Here is a 20,075-nt window from a genome sequence, read left to right on the forward strand (position 1 = left end):
CTGCAGGGCGCCCACCATCACCAACAGGGCATCCGTTTCCCCCTTTGTCTCTCTCTCCTGGGGCGCTAAGGAACAGCGACACTGGGACACTGACGTGGATGTGAGGGTTCAGGATAAAAGTTTGCAGGACCCTGACACGAGGCTGCTATCTGAGGTCGTCACAGAGGTCACATAAACAGCATCAGACCGTTCTGAGTTAGGCAGGTCACCCGATGGGGCTGGAGGCGTTCTTCACGTTCCAAAATGGTTGTGGCCACTGTACCGAGTGGGAAGTGGTGGCCCACAGACCAGATGACCAGCCCGGAGACCTGCTATGGTCAGATCATTAGCTCACGGAGCTGCACAGGAGCTCCCTGGTGGCCTCGTGGCTAAAGACTCAGTATTGTCACTGATGTTGGCATGGGTTTGATCCCTGGCCTGGGGAACTTCTGCGTGCCTCGGACGTGGCCAGGAAAGAATCACCAATAGATCATCGACTTTCAGGTATCACACAGAATCTTTGCACCAAAGTATATATTTTGCCATATTAATAAAACCTGCTGTTATCTGTAGTTTTTTTAAAAAAACAATTTAACTATATTGCCTTAAAATATTCAAATACTCCCACCCAGTGGATAAAGGAAAACATCTGGTTATTTCAGCTGTAACAGTAGCACCAGAAAAAAGAAACGCAAACTACGAGGAACTTAAAATAAGTTTATTCTGTTTTTAACACCCTCAAAATCCCCCCCTGAAAAAAAGTAACCTATAAATATAACAGTGCACGCTGCTCCCCGTAAAGGGGTGGATGGGTCACATACTTGACAAAGCAATCTTTGGAGTCACGTGTAAATGTTACTCTGAATCTCATTTGTTGTCATCAACTTCTTCAGTATCTCTGTGCTCTGGGGAATGTTCTGGAAGGAAAAAAAAAAAAAAAAGCTGGCAATGTGGTGAGGTTGAGAATTCAGTTAGAAGCAATCCCTGCTCTTGGGACAGAAGCAGAGAGGGTGCCCGAACACAGAGGCCTGCCTTTCACCTCCTCACTCAGCAGGCGGGACATGCAAGCCTGGCCTCCCGCCCGAAGCTCTGCATCGGTCCCCCACGACCTCCCAAGGAGCCTAGAGCCCTCAGCTGGACAGGATACCCTACTCTTTGGCCCAGGTCCCCACACAGCTCACTCCCCTCTGCACCCCAATCCCACGCCCACTTCCTCTCCCACGTGCCAGACACCTGCCCCCTCACCGCATGCGGCCTCCCTCGGAGCCCCTACAACTGGGATTCACCTTCCCCATGGAGCCTCGGCCCCCGTCCCCGCCCCGCCCAGTGACCCCCACGCCACCTGCCACCTCCAGGTTGGGAACCACTAGCAGGCACGAGGAGAACGCCACTCTGTGGACCAAATCTCCCTTTTAGACGGAGAGAAACGCAGCAAACCCAGGACACCGCACTTGGTCACCAAGGACACAGCTGCCCTCCAAGAGCCACTGCACCCTCCCGCAGGTCACTCTTTACAGCAAACAAAGGAAAGCTAACTTCAACGCTACACGACACATGATTTACAAGTCTCAGAACAAGTCCAAATGCTTCTGGGGCCCTGTTTCCTGAGCACCATCTATACCACAAACAAACCCGGCCAGACCTTTCCCCGCAAGCACGTTCTCCGCAGACAGCTCTGCCAGGCCCCTCACCATGAGCGCTCTCACTGCGCAGCTAAGGGGCTGCAGGCGGCTCTGCCACCAAGAAGGAAATAACTGGAGGATGTCTGGGTTCCCCTATTGACACAGGACTCCCATTTCTATGCCACAGATGTCTCGGCCCTCAAGCGGGGGCGGGGGGAGAGAGGCCTGGTGTCTTAAGACAGTGGCTCCTAACCACATACATCAACAGGAGAGAAACCGCGGCGATGAAACACCCTGAAAATGTGAAACAGGAGGGGACGAAGCAGGACGGTGCCTTATCCTCAACTAGAAAACGCCAACAAGTCAGTTTGCAAACCCTTCAGTGACTGGAAGGTGCAGAGTGCAGCCCACGTTCCCAGAGAACTTCAGAAGGTGCACTGGGGACATGCGACAACAGACTAGGAACACACAGTGCAGAACAGGCTTCGCAAGGCAAGACGAAGCTCAGGGCACAAACGTGCACCCTGGGACTTGGAAACTGATACTTCTCTTAAATGAGGAGAGAAATTTCAGTGAGAAAGAAAAAGTGCAATGCTCAAAGAAGAGACAAATCACAAAGCAAAAAAAAAAAAACACGTGTACACACACACACACACATATGTATATATACATATATAGACAAACACCTTCGAAGACAAGGGCTTAGGCACAACCCACAAGTTATCTGCACAGTATTGCCATAAATCTACACACATTTTAATGTATTCGAATATATTGTTTTTCACAGTAAAATCTTTATTTATTTATTTTAGGGCCGCACCCGCAGCATATGGAGGTTCCCAGGCTAGGGGTCCAATCAGAGCTGCAGCCGCCGGCCTGCACCACAGCCAGTGACAGGGGATCCGAGCCATGTCTGCGACCTACACCACAACTCACGGCGACACCAGATCCTTAACCCACTGAGCGAGGCCAGGGGTCAAACCCTCGTCCTCATGGTTGGATTCGTTTCCGCTGAGCCATGATGGGAACTCCAGCCACGACAGGAACTCCTAAAATCTTTAATTTTGTTATTCATTTCTCATGTTTCGCTATATTCTTTTTAATGCCCCTTTACTTTTCATTATTTTATCTTTTATGGCAAAACTGTCTTTTAGATAATTAGTTATACAGTAAAAACATAAAGTTTTTCTTTTTAATCATTAAATTTTTTTTTTTTGGCCGCACCCCTGGCATGCAGAAGTTCCGGGGTCAGGGACTGAACCCAGGCTACGGTAGTGACAACGCCGGATCCTTAACCCAGCACCACTAGGGAACTTCCAACATAAAGTGTTTTTAATTTTGTTGCTCACTTTCCACGTTTATGTCCTTTTTAATGTCCCTGTTATCTTTTGGTTTTGAATGTTTTACAGCAGAACTGCATTACGGCCAATTAGTTAAGGCAGCAAAACTGTCTGCAGTGCACACGCCTGCGGGAACGAGTCCGGGGCAAAGACACTACAGTCAAAGTGCTCAGAGTGAGCGCGGTGGCCACGGCCCTGCTCCCGGCGAAGCAGGGAGAGCCTATCGGTTAACTGCAGATGGAGCAAGACTGTGAGTTAATACATCCTCCGAAAGAGACAGCAATACAAAGTAACTTCATTTGTCTGAAAGATTATCCGTGACTCTAGCGAACACAGTTGGGGTACACTACAGTTTCACTAACGCAACAAACGGCTGGGCTCTTCCACAGGTCAGCTTCCTGCTGAAGTGCGGACAGCACGACGAACGTGTGCTCCGCGCCCACGGAGCTGCCCGGAATGAGGTCACTCCAGCAGAACTGACCAGAAAAGCTGCCTTAGCACGAGTGGCCATTCTAGAATAAAATAAGGCTTCCAGTGTAGAACAGTGTTGTTATCCTCTCAAAGGTTCCCTTTAAGGAAGACAGTCTTGAGCCAGGAGTCCACGAACTTTCAGCAAATCTCTTGGACCGGGCGGGGAGGGGGAGTAAGTTCCTAAACTACCTAAAATTACAGGAAAACCTTTTTTGCACAAGTTCTGATACGTTTTCTTCTGGGGCAAGAATCCACAAATATATATAACCTGAGAGCAGGGGTTAGTAGGTTTATCTCACCTTCACTTATCTTAGTCGCATGCAAAATTAAGGGAATAAACATAATTGGATCCACACTGTGCTCAAAAACGCCTTCTCAAAAGTGAGACCTTCCAAATGAATTAGCTACAGAAACTTCCTGAACAGTGAAACCATCTTTCCACACAGACATCTGGGATTTAAAGCAAGGATCTATCCTGACAAAACATAAACAAAACATCCTCCAAGTTATAGAGGTCCATCTAGAAGAATGGCTGACAATCAAATTCAAACTGCCAGACCCGGAACCTTTATTTGGAGAAAAAAGGGTTTCTACTGTTTCTTCTCTTTTGGCTTTTTAGGGCCACACCTACAGCATATGGAGGTTCCCAGGCTAGGGGTCAAATCGGAGCTACAGCTGCCAGCCTCCACCACAGCCATGGCAACACCAGATCTGAGCCAAGTCTGCCACCTACACCGCAGCTCATGGCAACACCCGAGTCTTAACCCAATGAGCGGGGCCAGGGATCGAACCCACGTCCTCATGGATGCTAGTTGAGCTCGTTCCCCCCGCGCCACGACAGGAACTTCCTCTACATGTTCCTTAGCTTTCCCGATGATACCATACATTTGTTTCTAAGTCTACTACAATTACTCAATTAATTGTAAAACATTCAATTACAGTCAATGAGATAAAACCTTACCTTAACCAAACCTTTCAAGCTTCTGGAAGAAAGTACAGGCTTAAAAGCTTCAACTGTAATGAGGTCTAATTTCATCACATCAGTATAACACAAGTATAGAACTGCGGGGATTTTCCATACTTGACAATAACTCAGAACTGTGAATATATAAAGAAAAAAACACTTAAGTTTCCTATTACATGATTTTAAATGTAAATACCTCTAAATCATAAAGAGTGCTTTTAAAAATACTCGCCTCTGTTCTTTTAATCAAAGCATTTACTGCCATCGTGAACCAATTAAATACATATTTTCTTCCAAAGCTAATTTATTTTCCTAAGTAATCTCTTGCTTTTACAAATATTATGTTTATTTCACATTTGCTAAATATACTTCTGAGACACATCTTTTTTTTTTTTCCCCTTAGGGCCGAACCGGTAGCATATGGAGGTTCCTAGGCTAGGGGTTGAATCGGAGCTACAGCCGCCAGCCTACACCACAGCCACAGCAACGCCAGATCCCAGCTACATCTTCAACCTACACCATAACTGACAGCAATGCCAGATCCTTAACCCACTGAGCGAGGCCAGGGACCGAACCTGCAACCTCATGGATACTAGTTGGGTTTGTTACCACTAAGCCACAATGGGAACTCTGAGACACAACTTTTTTTTTTTTGTCATTTTAGGGCTGCACCTGCAACATATGGAAGTTTCCAGGCTAGGGGTTGAAGTGGAGCTTCAGCTGCCGGCCTACACCACAGCCACAGTAACACAGGATCCGAGCCGTGCAACCCACACCACAGCTCATGGCAATACAGGACCTTAACCCACTGAGCAAGGCCAGGGATGGAACCCATGTCCTCATGGCTACTAATCAAGTTCATTACCCCTGAGCCACAATGGGAAGTCCCACATCTTAATTAGCTACAAAATTTAAATTTTGCTGATGACACTAAAGCAAATGTAAATAATACATAATGCATAAAGTAAAATATTTAGCCACTCATTCCAGCGGACTTAAGTAAAACAAAAACCTTACTTATTAGCAAATAACAGAGAACTATATATTAACCACTGAAAAGTGACAACGGTCATTTGATACGATGTTTAGGGTATAACTGGTAACGGGAATAAAAAATAAACTATTAAAGAAACTACCAAATTTCATTACCTGAAACTTCTGGTTGAACAATCAAAACATACTTCCCAACTTTTCACATACCAACAACTTACCTCTATCACGAGCTCGCACGACCAGTTATCAAAGGCAAAAAAGAATGGGCAACTCTGAAGCTAAGGGTCAAGAAGGCCGAGCTGCTCTCATGTGACTGTGGGTCACCAGCAACGACAGACACTGAGGACCAGCGGCAATGATGGCATCCTTCACCATGAAACCACCGCAGAGAGAGCTCGACAGGTCAAAGTAGCAGCATAAACACGGCAATAAGAGATAAAAGGCAAACGTTTCCAACTGGAATACCACCTGCTGCAGGAAGGTCATGCACGATATTTGGTTGCTCCAGCAGAGAGCAGCACGGAGCCTCTCGGAAATTCTGTGTCTTTAGGGCTCTCAGGAAAGGCGTATGAAGGCTGCTGGTGGATTCTGAGGTTTTAAAGTCAGTAACGTGTCGACAGGTGAGAACAGTTACTTGTTGCATGTTCTTCTTTGGACAAGAGCCGAAAACCTAACATGAAAGGGATATCCTATGAAAAGCTGTATCTATACAATTGTGTACAGAATAGAAACATCACTCTAGTTGTTTCTCTGACACTGCTCACATCTTATAGCTTGGGGAGGGGGGAGAACGGTGTCCATGGAAAACAAGCCCCCATTCCTGGCTGGCCCCTTATCTGGGTCAATTTTAAGTCAGCTTTCTGCCTGTGTGACCTTCTCCAGGTCACTCTCCTCACCTGTGCTGTGAGGACAGCAGACGGGCCCGAGGGAGGCGCCATCTGGAGTCAACAGAGTCAGGAAGGAAGACGGCAGAGCAGCTGTAACCACAGCCAGGACCGCCATTCACTACGAGCCCCTGTTAGTTCTTGCCCGCTCCCACACCAAGGATGCCGGCAAACGGTTCTTTTGGTTTTGTTTCGGTTTTGCTTCTCAGAGCACGGCTCGAAAGCAGCGTTGAGAACAGTGTCAACTGAATGCACGAGACGCCCACTCTACAACGGAGAGAGCGACCGGATCAAGACCGCTTCTAAGCCAGAGGCCGCCAGGCCTAGGGCTGTACCAGCGACAGGAAGTGATCCTTCCCCCGCGCATGCGGTGACGGGTTCGAGAACACTGTGATGAGGAGTTTCCAAGAACATCACCTGAAAACCGCATGCATCTCAGTGTTATTATTTATTATATCAGTGCGAATAACTTTTAAATTCACTTCCAAGTTTATTTCAATGGTAAGCAAGTTTCAATTGCTCAAGACCTCAATCTTGACCTAAGCTGGTATTTCATGGATTTCCAAGGACTCTTACAGATTTTAAGGAAAAGAAGATTTTGGGTCACTTCACCTCGTATGAAAATATTTTATTTAAGAAAGAAAACAGTCATTTCTTTTTTTTATCATTATTTTTATTTTTGGTGTGTCTTTTCAGGGCCACACCCGCGGCACATGGAGGTTCCCAGGTTAGGGGTAGAATGGGAGCAGTAGCCGCTGGCCTGCACCACAGCCACAGCAACTCTGGATTCAAGCCACATCTGCAACCTACACCACAGCTCACGGCGACGCCTGATCCTTAACCCACTGAGCAAGGCGATCCTTAACCCACTGAACTGCCTCACAGTTCCTGGTTGGATTCGTTAACCACTGAGCCATGACGGGAACTCCCGAAAACAGCTATTTCTAACAAGAGGACTGAATATTTTATATTATGTGCCATTAATGATTTACAGTCACTAATTTCATTATACTGCAACTTTGTAAATAACACAGAACTTAACACCATACATATAGGTCAGCAGGTACATCCCGTTTAAGAGGCATTCCTCACAAGGCCTGATTTATCATCTTCCCTAAAATACTTATAATCTGAAGCCACGATATTTGACAACCGTTATAGACTGTGTGTGATTATCAGGATTATGTGGCTGACATGAAACAAATAGCAGAGGGATCCAAAGAGTGTCCCCAGGGGAAAAAAATATTGATTAAAAAATGTTGGCAGTTCCCACAGTGGCTTAGCGGGTTAAGAATCCCACACAGTATTCATGTGGGTGTGGGTTCGATCCCTGGCCTCACTTGCCGGCACTGCTGCAAAATGGGGTATAGGTCACAGATGAGGCTTGGATCCTGTGTTGCTCTGGCTATGACATAGGCTGCAGCTGCACCTCCTATTCAACCCCTAGCCTGGGAACTTCCAAATGCCTCAGTTGTGGGCTTTAAAAAAAATTTTTTTTAAAAAAAATCTGTTTTGGGAGTTCCCTGGTTAAGGATTCGGCATTGTCACTGCCATGGACCAGGTTCCATCCCTGGCCCAGGAACCTGAACATGCTGTAGGCATGGCCAAAAAAAAAGTTTTGTTCTGGAAATGAATGAGTTTACATTTTTTCAAATCAGAAAAACTATTCCACAGTACAAAGCTAATACAACATCCTACATAAATTAATACAGCAGTTTCCTACCCTTCCAAGAAAGCTATGTATCTTCTCCCTAAGAAAATACACATAGGTACATAACATAAAATCACATACACAACTATCGGGAGATTCACAGATCTTATTAGATAATTCCACATTTAATAAAATACATTTAATAACTTTTAATACATGTTCCTAAGTACACCAATTTAAAACAGGTATATACCAAATTTCTTATTTCTAATGAATAATTCCTATATAAAAATATACCTAAGATTTAAGCTGAAATGTTGATGAGATGTACACAAAAGATTTATTTCAGTTAAAGATAATGTGCAATTGTCAAAATTAATAATTAATCTCTAAAATTAAATTCCTGAGTTAAATTCCTCCCTGAAAAATAATTTCCCCACAAAATGCAGCTGCACTCAACTCATGTGCATGCTAAGAAAAACAGAGGCAGCCTCTGGGAGTCTGGAGTGAGTGGCAGCTGAGTTCCAAGCCCGGGAAGCCAGCGGACGCCCGTTCCCCGCCTCCCACCCCTGCACATTCCCACCGCGGGTTTCACCCTTGGCTGTGACCCTGTTGTGTGTCACATGGGTAACTGGTTCCGCTTTCAAACCAAACAATAAGGTGATGGGAAGACCCCGACAGTTTCATGTTTCTATGACCCACAAGCTTCAGCTCGCTGCTGATTACATTTGCCAAAGGAGTTTTTATTCTTTACGTTCTGTAACAAGTTCCTAGCATATTTCCAAGAGGAAAAGCAAATACTGCCTTCACTTCAACCTCTGACCAAGTAGGTCCAAGTGTAACGACGCTGCACCCCGACAAAGCAGCGGCCCCGGAGTCTAAATGGCCAGCGGCCTTCGTCCCCCTTACCTTTTCCAGCCACTGAAACTGCTGGTCTTCAGCCACGTAGCAACTGCACTGACAGAGCAAAACCTGAAAATTACACCCGAGTTTTCCGTCAGATCAAATGAATGTCATACACACCCCACACCGTCCTCATATAAACCCTGTGAATCCTAATGTAACCCCTCAGATAACACTTGTTTTGCTTGATTTGCTACTGGTTATTCTTCTTGAAAATTTAAGAATGAAGCCACTACGGGCAATGAACAGCCAACCAAATGCGCAGACAGAGCCACCAGGAGGGCTGGCACAGGAGGCTCTGAAGACACTACAGTAAATACTCCCAGAACTCTCCTCACGAAACAGGGGGTAACACCAGTCCTGCTGCCGTTTTGGGGGTCGTACACTGTGAAGATCAAACCCTAAAAGCATTACAAAACGGTTAGGTTCTGTCCGAGCACAGGTGTCGCCTACCACAGTGCTGGGGCCTCTGAACGTGGTTCTGTGTTAGAAACCAAGCTCCAGACCATATGCTCAAAGTGGAAAAACTTGCACTGCTGCTCTGCCATAAAAGGGTCCCTGATGACCTCCGCACAGAGGTTCTGAAAAACTCAGATACCCAACCAGTCAACGGGAAAACATGAACGCAGTAAGAGGAATTTCTCCTCCTTGACCTCCATCATCTATTCCACAGCGACAACCTTCCACTAAGGATCAGAAGAAGAACGTGCTTCGTTTCCTTATTATGTATTTCCCATAAATACTGAATGTTTACAAAAATCCTTATGAAAACTTCAACAGCTTTGCATTACACGTTACAGAAACAAATGAAGTATTATAAAATCTAATTTTACAGTTGTCAGGGCTAATAGTTGGTCCCTACCTTTTGAAAGAAGCAACATCAGGAGTTCCCATCGTGGCGCAGTGGTTAACGAATCCAACTAGGAACCATGAGGTTGCGGGTTCGGTCCCTGCCCTTGCTCAGTGGGTTAATGATCTGGTGTTGCCGTGAGCTGTGGTGTAGGTTGCAGAAGCAGCTCAGATACCACGTTGCTGTGGTTCTGGCGTAGGCCGGAGGCTACAGCTCCGATTCGACCCCTAGCCTGGGAACCTCCATATGCCGCGGGAGTGGCCCAATAAATAGCAAATAGACAAAAAAACCCAAAACAAAACAAAACAAAAAACACACAACTAGTGCCCATGAGGACGCAGGCTTGATCCCTGGCCTCATTCAGTGGATTAAGGATCAGGTGTTTCCGCAGGCTGCGGTGTAGGTCACAGATGCAGATGCAGCTTGGATGCTGCGTGGCTGTGGCTGTGGCTGTGGCGGAGGCTGGCAGCTGCAGCTCTGATTTCAACCGCTAGTCTGGGAACTTGCATATGCCATAGGTGCAGCCCTAAAAAGCATAAAAAAAAAAAAAAAAAAAAAGAAGCAGCAACATCAAAGTGCTCCCGTGGCACACACGGTTGGCAGGTAGGTACTTATAGGAAACAGGCAAGACTGTAATCCTAAGGAATGAGACTTCTTCCACTGCTGAATCGCTGCGCCCTGGCCTTGCTCGGGTGTTCAGCAGCTGTGCAGTGGAGCTCTGTCAGACCGGCAGAGCAGAGGCGGGGGACCGACACCACCTGCTCGGCCACCTCACCTGCCTGACCTGTCTCCCAAACTGCCCAGGACGCTGCTCTCTCTGCATTGACCCAAACGTAGGATCAGGACTAATGAGGCACAACAAAATCAATTGCCATCAGCTACAGACTACCTTTTATAACTCAAAAAAAAATCAGGATGAGTCAGGTTAGGATAAAAGCTCAATGTCAACACAACTGTACTTAGAATGCAGAAGGCATTCGCTGGCTCAGTGTTAAGTGAGTTTCTGGAATGTGCCAGGCAGTGGCTAAATACTGGGTATATGACCACGAAGCAGAATTCCCCGCTTTCACAGCACACACACGTTTTCCCACATTTAGATTTGCTGGCATGATCTTGAGAAAGAAGGCAAGGTTAGGGCAATGGTTTGTTTCTTAAAAAATCATCTCAAAATTTCCTGAGAGGTCTTCCAACACACTGTATATTGCACATTAATACTTAAAGATAAAAGTGGTTACTAGCACTGCCTACACATAGAATTCCTTAGCTCAAAAGTAGTTATAAAGAAACGTGCAATTCACATGAACACTACATAAATGATGCCTAAAAAACTATCAAACATATGAGTTAGGCCACACGTACCGAGGGATTCGATTTTAGGTGATAAAACACACAAAAAGCCTCCGCTGGGGACAGATGTGTAGTGTCTGTTGTCCGGCACCACTCATTCCAGAGCTTAGCACAACCAACTTCTTCCCAGACTCCTGAATTCATGACAAATGATGATAAAAATGCTGTGAAAAACAGTTCAAGTCAGTTAGTGTTTGGCTCTGCAAGTTGCATTTTCTATTCAATGAAAAATAAATTCCAGTTACTCTTGACCCTTGGAGCTAAAAAAGCCATTTGAGACCATCAACCTTACACCAGCATTTTCCAGAAAAAGGAGAGGCCTCAAGAAATTAAAGGTCACACGCTGAGCCGGGAGATCAGGAGGACAGGCGTAGCGACAGGCCTTCCACACTCTCGCACTCTATACCCGAAGACCTCAGGCCAGGAGAACCTGACATCAACAGTCCAGGTACTGTTCTACTGGCTCTAGCAGTACCTCCCGGCGCAAAGAATCTCTCCTCCAGGCCCATAAATGCCCTAAATCACCCAGGTGCGGGTGTGCGCTGTTCTAACTCAACTCTTCACCCTTCTGACTTAACCTATCAAACGGATTCATATACGACAAGATCCCAGAGATGAAATACTAAAAAAAAACCTCATGATTATTTCTGTTATTTTTAGAGTTCTCATTATGTTTTCAAAGGAGTCTGTTCATTTAAAACACTTGAGGGAGCCCTGCAACTGGGGGCCGCATGCACATGCCGCCACCCCCCACCCCCAGTCTGGCCAAAACTGGCCCAGAAGCCTAAGAAAACCTGGACACTAGAAACTCTTTTTGAGTTTGGAAGTTCCCGAAGCCGAGGATATTTCCCTTAAATCTTATCTTCCAAGTTCATCAAAAAGTGTCACAGGAGCAAGGATAGATTTCACTCAGATACAAGTTTCCTCTGCTATGACTTTTTTGAGAAAAGTAACAGACATCTGAAACTTTTTATGCTGGAGAGACATAATGTCAGACTTTGCTCTTTCAACAAAACAATGTAGCATCTCCACTTACCTACTGCATTATTTCCTATAGCGATTATGAACTTGGAGCAAGGATATTTTTCTAGCAGAGAAACGTCCAAAGATGTTTTTGTCTGTCTTCGAAGGAGCCGAACCTCCCTAACACAAGGAACAAGAGAGACAACTAAAGCCATTTAAATATACTCAGTATCAGAGTGTGACATAAAGGGAACAAATATGATTTTGTGTTAAGAAAAATGCAAACTTTAACTTTATAAAGAAAATAATTACAATCCTAAGGAAACAGTGGATTCGTGCAACAATAATTAATAGGTAAAACCATTCACAGAGAACTAACTGTATGAGACAGATCAGGCTGTCCAGGTGACCCGCTGATCAACCCATCTCAGCATCCCTAAAAGTGGGATAACTGGGTACAGCGTGAAGTAAGACACCGCAAAAACCACTTCCGAGGCATTCGCGCCAGCAAAGCATTGACCAAGCCTCTAGAAAGAACTTTCCTTAACAGGCAAAGCGGGTATACACCCATCTGCACAAAGGACACCAAGAAGAAGCAATGAGACAAACCTAGAGCGTGAGACATCCTAGAGGACAACCAGCCTCTCAGCAACCGTGAAAAAGGAAGGCAGGTGCTCTAACATGAAAGGAAATTCAAGAGACAACACGTCCAAATGTAAGGTGTGGGCTGCGTCAGGGTTCTGATTTACAGAAACACTGTAAAATGTCACATCTAAGACAACTGGATAAACCTGATCGTGGACTGGCTACTAAATAGTAATCAAAAGTATTGTTAAGTATTACGGATGATGACAGCATCTGTACGATGTCTAGCTCGTTGGAGAAGCATTCTGTAAAATGCAGAGGTGAAAGGCCATGGTGACTGGGACTCACCTGGGGCTAGTGAGACAGAAAGTAACTGTGGCACAATCTTATGGGATTGGATGGGCGTAAAATAGCGTTTTACTATTCTCTCCAATGACTGTGTATTTGGAAATAATACTTTCTTTAAAAAGACAGAGCCATCTGGTACTGACACATCCTGCTACCTAACTGGAGTGGAGCAGATGATAAATTTTTTAATAAGAGTTGTCTTAGGTCCGTGGACTAAACACACGACACTCCTGGGGCACGAAGACTGCCCTGCAACCCTGGAAAACCTAACAAGCCCGCAGGAAACGCGCCGCATCACTGCTAAAGGAGGCCTTTAAAGAACGCGAGAGCCCGCCGCAGGCCCACCCGCAGCTGGCGCGGCCGGACCCGCCGGGACCCGCCGCAACCTGCGGCCTGCGCGCCGCCCCGGCTCCTGCGCCCGCCCGGCCCGCGTCTGCGACGGCGCGCCCAGCACCTCACCTCTTTCGTGCCAGCTGTCGCCGGACCTCCCTGTCCTCGGGCGTCTCCCTCCTCCCCTCTTCTTCCTCCTCCTCATCCTCCGTCCCGGCTCGGCAAGGCGCCTTCACCACCTCGCCGAAGAACGTGGCCGCCATGGTCTCCCTCCCGGCCGGCTTGCGGCGCCACAAGGCAGCGCATGCGCCCCGCGCATGCGCGCTGCGCGGGCCACGCCCACGCCCCGCCCCTGGCTGCGGGCACGCCCCCTGGCCCACCTGGGGCTCGCGCCCCCGGAAACCGGAGCCACCAAGAGACCGGACGACTGCGGGCTAGAAAGGCCAGGCGAGCCGGGGGGCGGGGCCGCTGTCCCTGCAGGTAACCCACGCGGAAGAGGAGGGGCTCGGCCGCCCCCGCCCTAGTCGGCAGCGCGCCGGGGACCCGGGCCAGCCGGACCGCCTTTCCTTGCGCAGCTCTGCGGTTTCTTCTCGCTTAGGAGTGACGGGATGCGCTGTGGTTTATTAAGCGCCCGGCTTCAAACCTTGACTGTCCCCAGGTAGGTGCCGGCCCCTGGCCTGGCGCCTCCTTGGGACAGCGGACAGAGGATGGGTGGAAGGGCAGGAAGAAATACAGTGCTTCGTAGTGTTGTAAAAATGAGCCTTTACTCTGGCAGTAGGAATTCACATTTCAAAAGCCGATGATTGTCGAGCTAATCTAAAAGATTTCATGAGAATGCAAAAATAGTTGCTTCATTTCTAAAACTTGGCTATTTCATACAAAATTTGTTTTCGCTTTAAATAGCCTTTCATTAATAAGCAAGATATGTAATTATTTTTGAACTGGTTCTCTTCTCTCAATTTTGCTGGAAAACAGTTCACGGAGCACTAGTCCAAGCAGAAGAAAAAAAGGGACACTGTACCACAGTTTAAATGAAAATGAAAAAATACAATATTGCAACAACAACAAAAAAAAACACCATTTATCTAGTGCTGAAACTAGAGGGCATTGCTTACATTCTGGAAACTTGCCAGTAAAGAGTCACAAAGTTAAGTACTAATTTGGGGTGAGGGCAGCCTCGAGATGAAAAAATATCAGAAGTATGTTGCTTAGAAACATCTCTTTTTAAGATGTGGAGAAACAATGATCAACAAAAGCATTTACATAAAGCCAGTGGTTAGCGATTTACACCTTACTGCAAAATAGTATTTTCAGTTGTGAGGCAAGATTTGAACACCTAAGTATAAATAGTAAGACCAAACTGCTATCTAGTAGGAATAGGAAATTTTGGGTATAGTCAGTGAGCTAGAATATGCAAGATTATCTGTGCAATATTTTAAAACTGCATTAACACTCCTGGGTTATTTGACTTTATAGAATGAATTGCAGAATAAAAGTTTGGGTATTACTTTGTCTTAGTCCTTTTGTGGAATAAAATAACTTCCTTTTTAGCCTCAACTGGATTTCGTTACATTACGAAGTAATCATTTCTGGAAAGCTGACAAAAATGATAACTAGAATAATGACAGCACATTTAACCATGATTAAAATTCTGCATACATTTCAGAGAGTTTTGCAAGGATGTTAAATTTTAAACAAATGCTTATTTCATGCAGTTACAGTCAATTTAGGCCAAGCACTTTAAATAGGGCAAGTCTATGTTCAAATTAAATACCCAACCACTGGGAAAGCAGAGTTACAATTTTGAAATGAATTCTTCATGTCACTGAAACTGTCAAAAAATTTTGCATAAAATAGTCTTAACTGAGATTTTAACATTTTCATTTTATGGCATTTGTTGAGGACATAACATACCCAGTAAGAAATTTCTATGAAATTAAGTGTAAATATGGGACTGGAAATAAGTTTAAACATTTCATTAAAGATCAAAAATCAAACCCCATGCACCTAAGAATATTAGCAGTTTATTAGGAATTCTTCCCTTTCTCACCTGTACTAGTAACAAGTTACTGGTATCTGTATTTCAGATGAAAATATACTATAAACAGAGCAAAGAACACAGACTCCGCAGGTTAGAAATATTCTGGCTTAGGCTAAGAAAAAGAAAATGACAACAAAAAGCCTTTTTTTAAGCAGACATGCAACCACAAACAAATTTCTCAAGTAATCAAGACACTTGTTTGATCTGTATAACCAAAAAATATGCATTACATTAGTCTTTTAATGAAAAAGGAATAGAAACCTTAAGTTTCTATATTTTAATTTTTCAGATTTACACATGCAAATCATATATTAATATTCACAGATATTTTTAAATGGAAAAACAACTTGTTTCTAACAATCATTTTTTCCAATAGCATGTTACTGAATTAAAAATATTTGACAGTGCGTTCACTTAAGTGTGGTGACTTTAATTTCAACAAATACCTATTAACAACAAATTAAACCTCGTTGCGAAGAAGTTCTTTATAGTAGCAAGACCAGATTTCCTAATGCTCGTGAAGGCCACAGTGAGAGAGTCCAGACACGCTGCCATTGTTGTGATGAGACTGTGATTAATTTGCTCAAAAGTATTCATAAAGCTCTTTTAAGGTGCTGTCGAGAAACTTAAGAGGGTGTGACTGTATCATCTAAAAATACGACCGTTTTGATCTTAGTCTAGACTTTGTGTTTTCTGACTGATGAAAACGTATACCTGCCTCATAATGAGGCACATTTTGGCATCTCTGTAAATGCTGCTACGTGAAGGTAAAAATGAGAAAAGGTTGTGATAGTCACATTCATAGCTTTCATAGAAAAATATATATTCCCTGAATTAGCCAGTCAGGTGGTCATCATTCAGTCTGAATTCCAATATTATCAACAAAATAAGACAGTAATGGATTTCCTCTAATTGTCTATCACCGACACACTACGTCAGACCTCATTCATCCGTATCCCCGGCCTGGAATCCCTGGGCCTTCTAGTTTTTGACTTTGGGGTTGCAGGTTATGGGGACTGCGTCTTGTTAAAGTATTTGCTTCACTCGGAAGTCAAACAGGCTCAGTGGCACTTCCTTTTGACGTGTGCCTCATTCTCCCCCCCCCCCACCTTTTTCAGTAATGACAGCCATAGATAGCTGTGGTGGTCTGAATTTTTATACTCTAATGCGGAACCCTAAAAATTAGCATGGGGCCGAGATTTTGAAATGTTTTCAGTCCTGAAGTTTTTGCTACTGACCCTGCACACTTCCCATTATGTCTTTCCTCTAAGGAATGAAGAGTTTTCTTCAAGGCCCTTCCTTTCTGAACAGCAATTATCTCACAACAGGCCATTTGTCTTTTCTCTCCGCCTCTCCAACTACAGCTCTATTTCCTCCTCAGCATTTTCTGCAGGGTGTGTCTGTACAAGGGCTGACTAGCAGGAAGCTGTCTCCCGATCAGACCCACTGGATTATGGCTTTTAGAAAATCCCTCAGAAGGTGCCAGCAAGGGGTTAGCGTTAGAGCTAGGAGCAGAGTACAACTGCCGGTTTCCCGTGGCCCCTGATTGTCAATTCCACGTCTACATTTTCATAGTCACTACTGCGCTTTTTCTTTCCAGGGTCTGAACCGCCTTAAAAAAGGCATTTTTCTATTAATATCTTCTAGCTCCTTTTCACTTTCAGAATTTATGGTTGTATCATCCTCTTTATAAACATTCAGTAACTTTTTCTTAGCCGCAGCAGAAGCATTTCGATGGGGCAGTTTTCTGCTACTCTTCCTAATCCAGACATTTTCTGGTCCTGAAATCGTTTCCTTTAGATTACTCATTATCTTTATTTTATTTGCAGCAACAGTAGCACATCTGCGGGGAACTTTCTCGGGTACCACTTTTGCTTTCAGAGTTTCACTAGGCATTTGCACTGCATCCTTCTGATTATGCATACATGTTCTCATTTTTGTATTGGGTTCTCTGTCTCTAGGAACAGATTCTGAAAAATGAGTGAAAGTTCATGTAAATGCAAAAATCTTGTAACACAAGATTTTACTACTTACATTCCTCAACAACACATTCCTAAACAATAAATTTTTAAACTACTCACATTGCTAAATTAAAAAATGCAAGTGATCATCAGCAACGGAACTACACATTTTTAACATTGATATACCCACAACCTTCCGTTTCCTTATCTACAACAGTCAGTCTCAGGGAGAAGCTACAGTCCCTTGCACCTGGCATGTCCTACAATCTGTGAGGATAACTGTCACTTAAAAGACTTGTAGGAATGGGGTTAAGTACCTTCACTGTCATAAAGCCACTAACGTAAAAGCACGTTTTTAGAAAGATCTGAATTTTTACAACGTGGCTTTTAAATTTTGGTATCATTTCTAATACTCTATGCTGAAGTACATTCAATAGGATTTCTTTCTTTTTCTTTCTTTTTTTTCTTTTGTCTTTTTAGGGCCACACCTGCGGCATATGGAAGTTCCCAGGCTGCAGCTGCCGGCCTACACCACAGCCACAGCAACGCTGTATCCCCTGACCCACTAAGCAAGGCCAGGGTTTGAACCCTCCTCCTCGTGGATAACAGTCGAGTTCATTACCGCTGAGCCGGGACAGTAAGTCCCAATAGGATTTCTGAAATAATTTCCCTAGAATCTAAAGAAGGAAATGACTGTGATGATACAGCATCAGCCCTGCTTCAAGATGCTCAAGGTTTTAGTCTCAACGTCAATATTTCCTTTAGTCAAAAAAAAAAAAAATGACTTGGGCAAGTAGGAGATAAAAAGGAATTGTACACTTAGTTTTATATAACTGAAATGTTTTCATCCTAGATTCATTTTTTCACATTATTTCAGCATTTTATATAATTGAAATTATTAAATCCTAGTTTCATTATGCAAATACTTTCTGTGCTAGGTATATGCTGGGCATACAGAGGATCAGGCTAAAGATTCTAAAACAAACGAATGCTAAGCATGTCTAGTTGCTGTAAGAAGCTGAGCGCAGGGTTCAGTGAGAACCCGTTTTAGAAACGGAACCTAGTCTAAGGGGCAAGGAAAGCTTCTTTGAGGAAGTGTAATTGTATCTGCCAGAAACTATGACTGGATCCGCCAGCCAAAAAGCAGGACAAAAAGCACTGTCCAGGGCAAGTCCTTGTGGACAGAGGCGACTCTGAAGAGCCACGTGGGGCTGGGCCTGAGTCTAGATGGGCCCAGACCATTTTTATTTTTGCCAACATCTCAAAACCAGATTCTCAAACTTCCGATACAAGACGAATTAGCACTATTCCAGGGCAGAGCTATGTATTGATAAAAGAGCATCTGAAGTTCATTCTCTCTTGAATGCTGGGCCTCCTCGCTCTCTGGCAATCTCGTCTTGCTGCAGGAAAGAACCAACGTATCTAGGGCTGTCTTAAAGGCCCCCAAGCCTTGCTGGAGGGTGAGCTGGTAGGACCCTGCCTCAGGTTTCCAGACATCCAGCAGTTGCTAAGGAGAGGCTGCAGACACTAACGTGACCACACTTGGCACCTGAAGGATCACTCACACCCACCCCTTTTCACTGTCGCTGGAAAGTTAAGGTTCCGTCAGCTGCCGACACTGGCTCTGTAGCACGGACACTACAGTCGACCAGCCTTCTTAGGTTTTCCTTTTACGAGGGGAGATGTCTATCCTTCTGTCACCAAGGGCAAATGAATAAGGGCGAAAAAGGCTTCTGTGGGTTGACAAGGTCATTAACAACAGAGCAAGGATTATGAGGAAATTCTTCCACCCTCCAAAGGAAAACCCTTCGGATTCTACCTGAAGCCTATGAAACTCATTTCAAAGATGCACCTGTGCTCTCCCCGAGACCATGTTAAGTTCTCCCAAAATAAACCAGGAACTGAATCCAAGTCACGGAGCACTGCAAAAATGGCATTTGCAGTGTGCCCCCACGCCCACCCCTCGGCCCCGGCTCTGCAGAGAAACTGACAAGCAAACGGAGTGGCTTAGTGTTTTTGCCGCTTCAAAGAACGTTTTCTCGGGAATCTTAAAATTATAAAATTTACTGTCCCTGCAAACCCACGCTAGATTCAAAGTGAATCTTTAGCTCATTAAATCAATGTTAAGCAAATGCTAGAATATACTACAATGTATAAGCATACTTCTTGAAAAATACATTTAGGGTGAGATGTGTACTTCATGGGAGGAGGAGGATATGCTGTAATCGGTCAACTGCATCCCTTTGCATGGTGAAGATAATAAAAATAGATAACTGGTTCATTTCCAACAACATAGCCAGTTGAATGGTATAGATAAGATCCCATTACACCCAAAACTTCTGTGGGACAAAATGATTTAAGTTGCAGCAGCATCTAATTTCTTTTTAATGTAGTGATGAAAGTACCTATACTGACAACTTAGGAACCTAGTAAATACTAACTCTAAGACATCTGTAATCCAAAGTAAGGAAGAAGATTCTACAGAAGAAAATACATAACTGGGCTTTTAAAATTACTTTAAGAAAATCTGAACTATGTCCAGAGGGGAGAGAATACAGGAATAAGTTATATTGTATACAGCAACTCCAACCTGATCAAGCTTTCTCTCTAAAGACTTAGACCATAAAATGGGAATTTTATAAAGATAAAAAAACCATCTGAGGAAAACAAAAATGAGAGGTGTGGGGAATTAAAAAAACATAATACATACACGTAAGTCAGTGTTCATTTTATGACTGAGAACCTGGTAAATTATAAAGTGCTTTTATTCTCCTTGAGGAAACTACAGTTTTTAGAAATCTGTACAGGATAACTCAGGGTAAGAGAGAAGTCCAATTTATATG

General features: G+C 44.4%; 2 protein-coding genes across 4 annotated transcripts in view; both read right to left on the bottom strand.

Moving 5' to 3' along the window:
* Positions 1-676: 676 nt before the first annotated feature.
* On the bottom strand, positions 677-13,535 carry PSMG1 (proteasome assembly chaperone 1). 2 transcript variants are annotated; one of them, NM_001244457.1, is given in 7 exon segments: positions 677-896; positions 4,374-4,510; positions 5,838-6,039; positions 8,814-8,876; positions 11,017-11,168; positions 12,041-12,147; positions 13,360-13,535. In NM_001244457.1, coding segments are annotated over 7 exon segments (870 nt in total). In that variant the 5' UTR covers positions 13,494-13,535; the 3' UTR covers positions 677-821.
* Positions 13,536-13,975: 440 nt separating this feature from the next.
* Positions 13,976-20,075, bottom strand: part of BRWD1 (bromodomain and WD repeat domain containing 1) — a 120,993-nt gene continuing 114,893 nt past the window's right edge. For both annotated transcript variants that reach the window (XM_021070989.2, XM_021070988.2), the window contains one exon: positions 13,976-17,241. In XM_021070989.2, the coding sequence (XP_020926648.2) occupies positions 16,850-17,241 (392 nt within the window). In that variant the 3' untranslated portion in view covers positions 13,976-16,849. The remainder of the gene's footprint in view (positions 17,242-20,075) is intronic.

This window comes from Sus scrofa, chromosome 13 (assembly GCF_054392235.1).
Source record: "Sus scrofa isolate SSC_HxYL_T2T_F1_AM1 chromosome 13, Sscrofa_HxYL_maternal_Yorkshire_Landrace_v2.0, whole genome shotgun sequence".
Classification (NCBI taxonomy): domain Eukaryota; kingdom Metazoa; phylum Chordata; class Mammalia; order Artiodactyla; family Suidae; genus Sus; species Sus scrofa.

Bases quoted from the DNA above. Each gene is read 5' to 3' on its own strand.
- PSMG1 (XM_013982592.3), bottom strand. From the start codon at position 13,435: ATGAGGAGGAGGAAGAAGAGGGGAGGAGGGAGACGCCCGAGGACAGGG. The intron at 8,877-11,016 runs GTACGTGTGGCC...TGTAATTTTCAG, and splicing joins ACCTAAAATCGAATCCCTCG to GTTTTGCTCTGTCAGTGCAG. The intron at 6,040-8,813 runs GTAAGGGGGACG...CTTTCATGTTAG, and splicing joins AGTTTCAGTGGCTGGAAAAG to GTTTTCGGCTCTTGTCCAAA.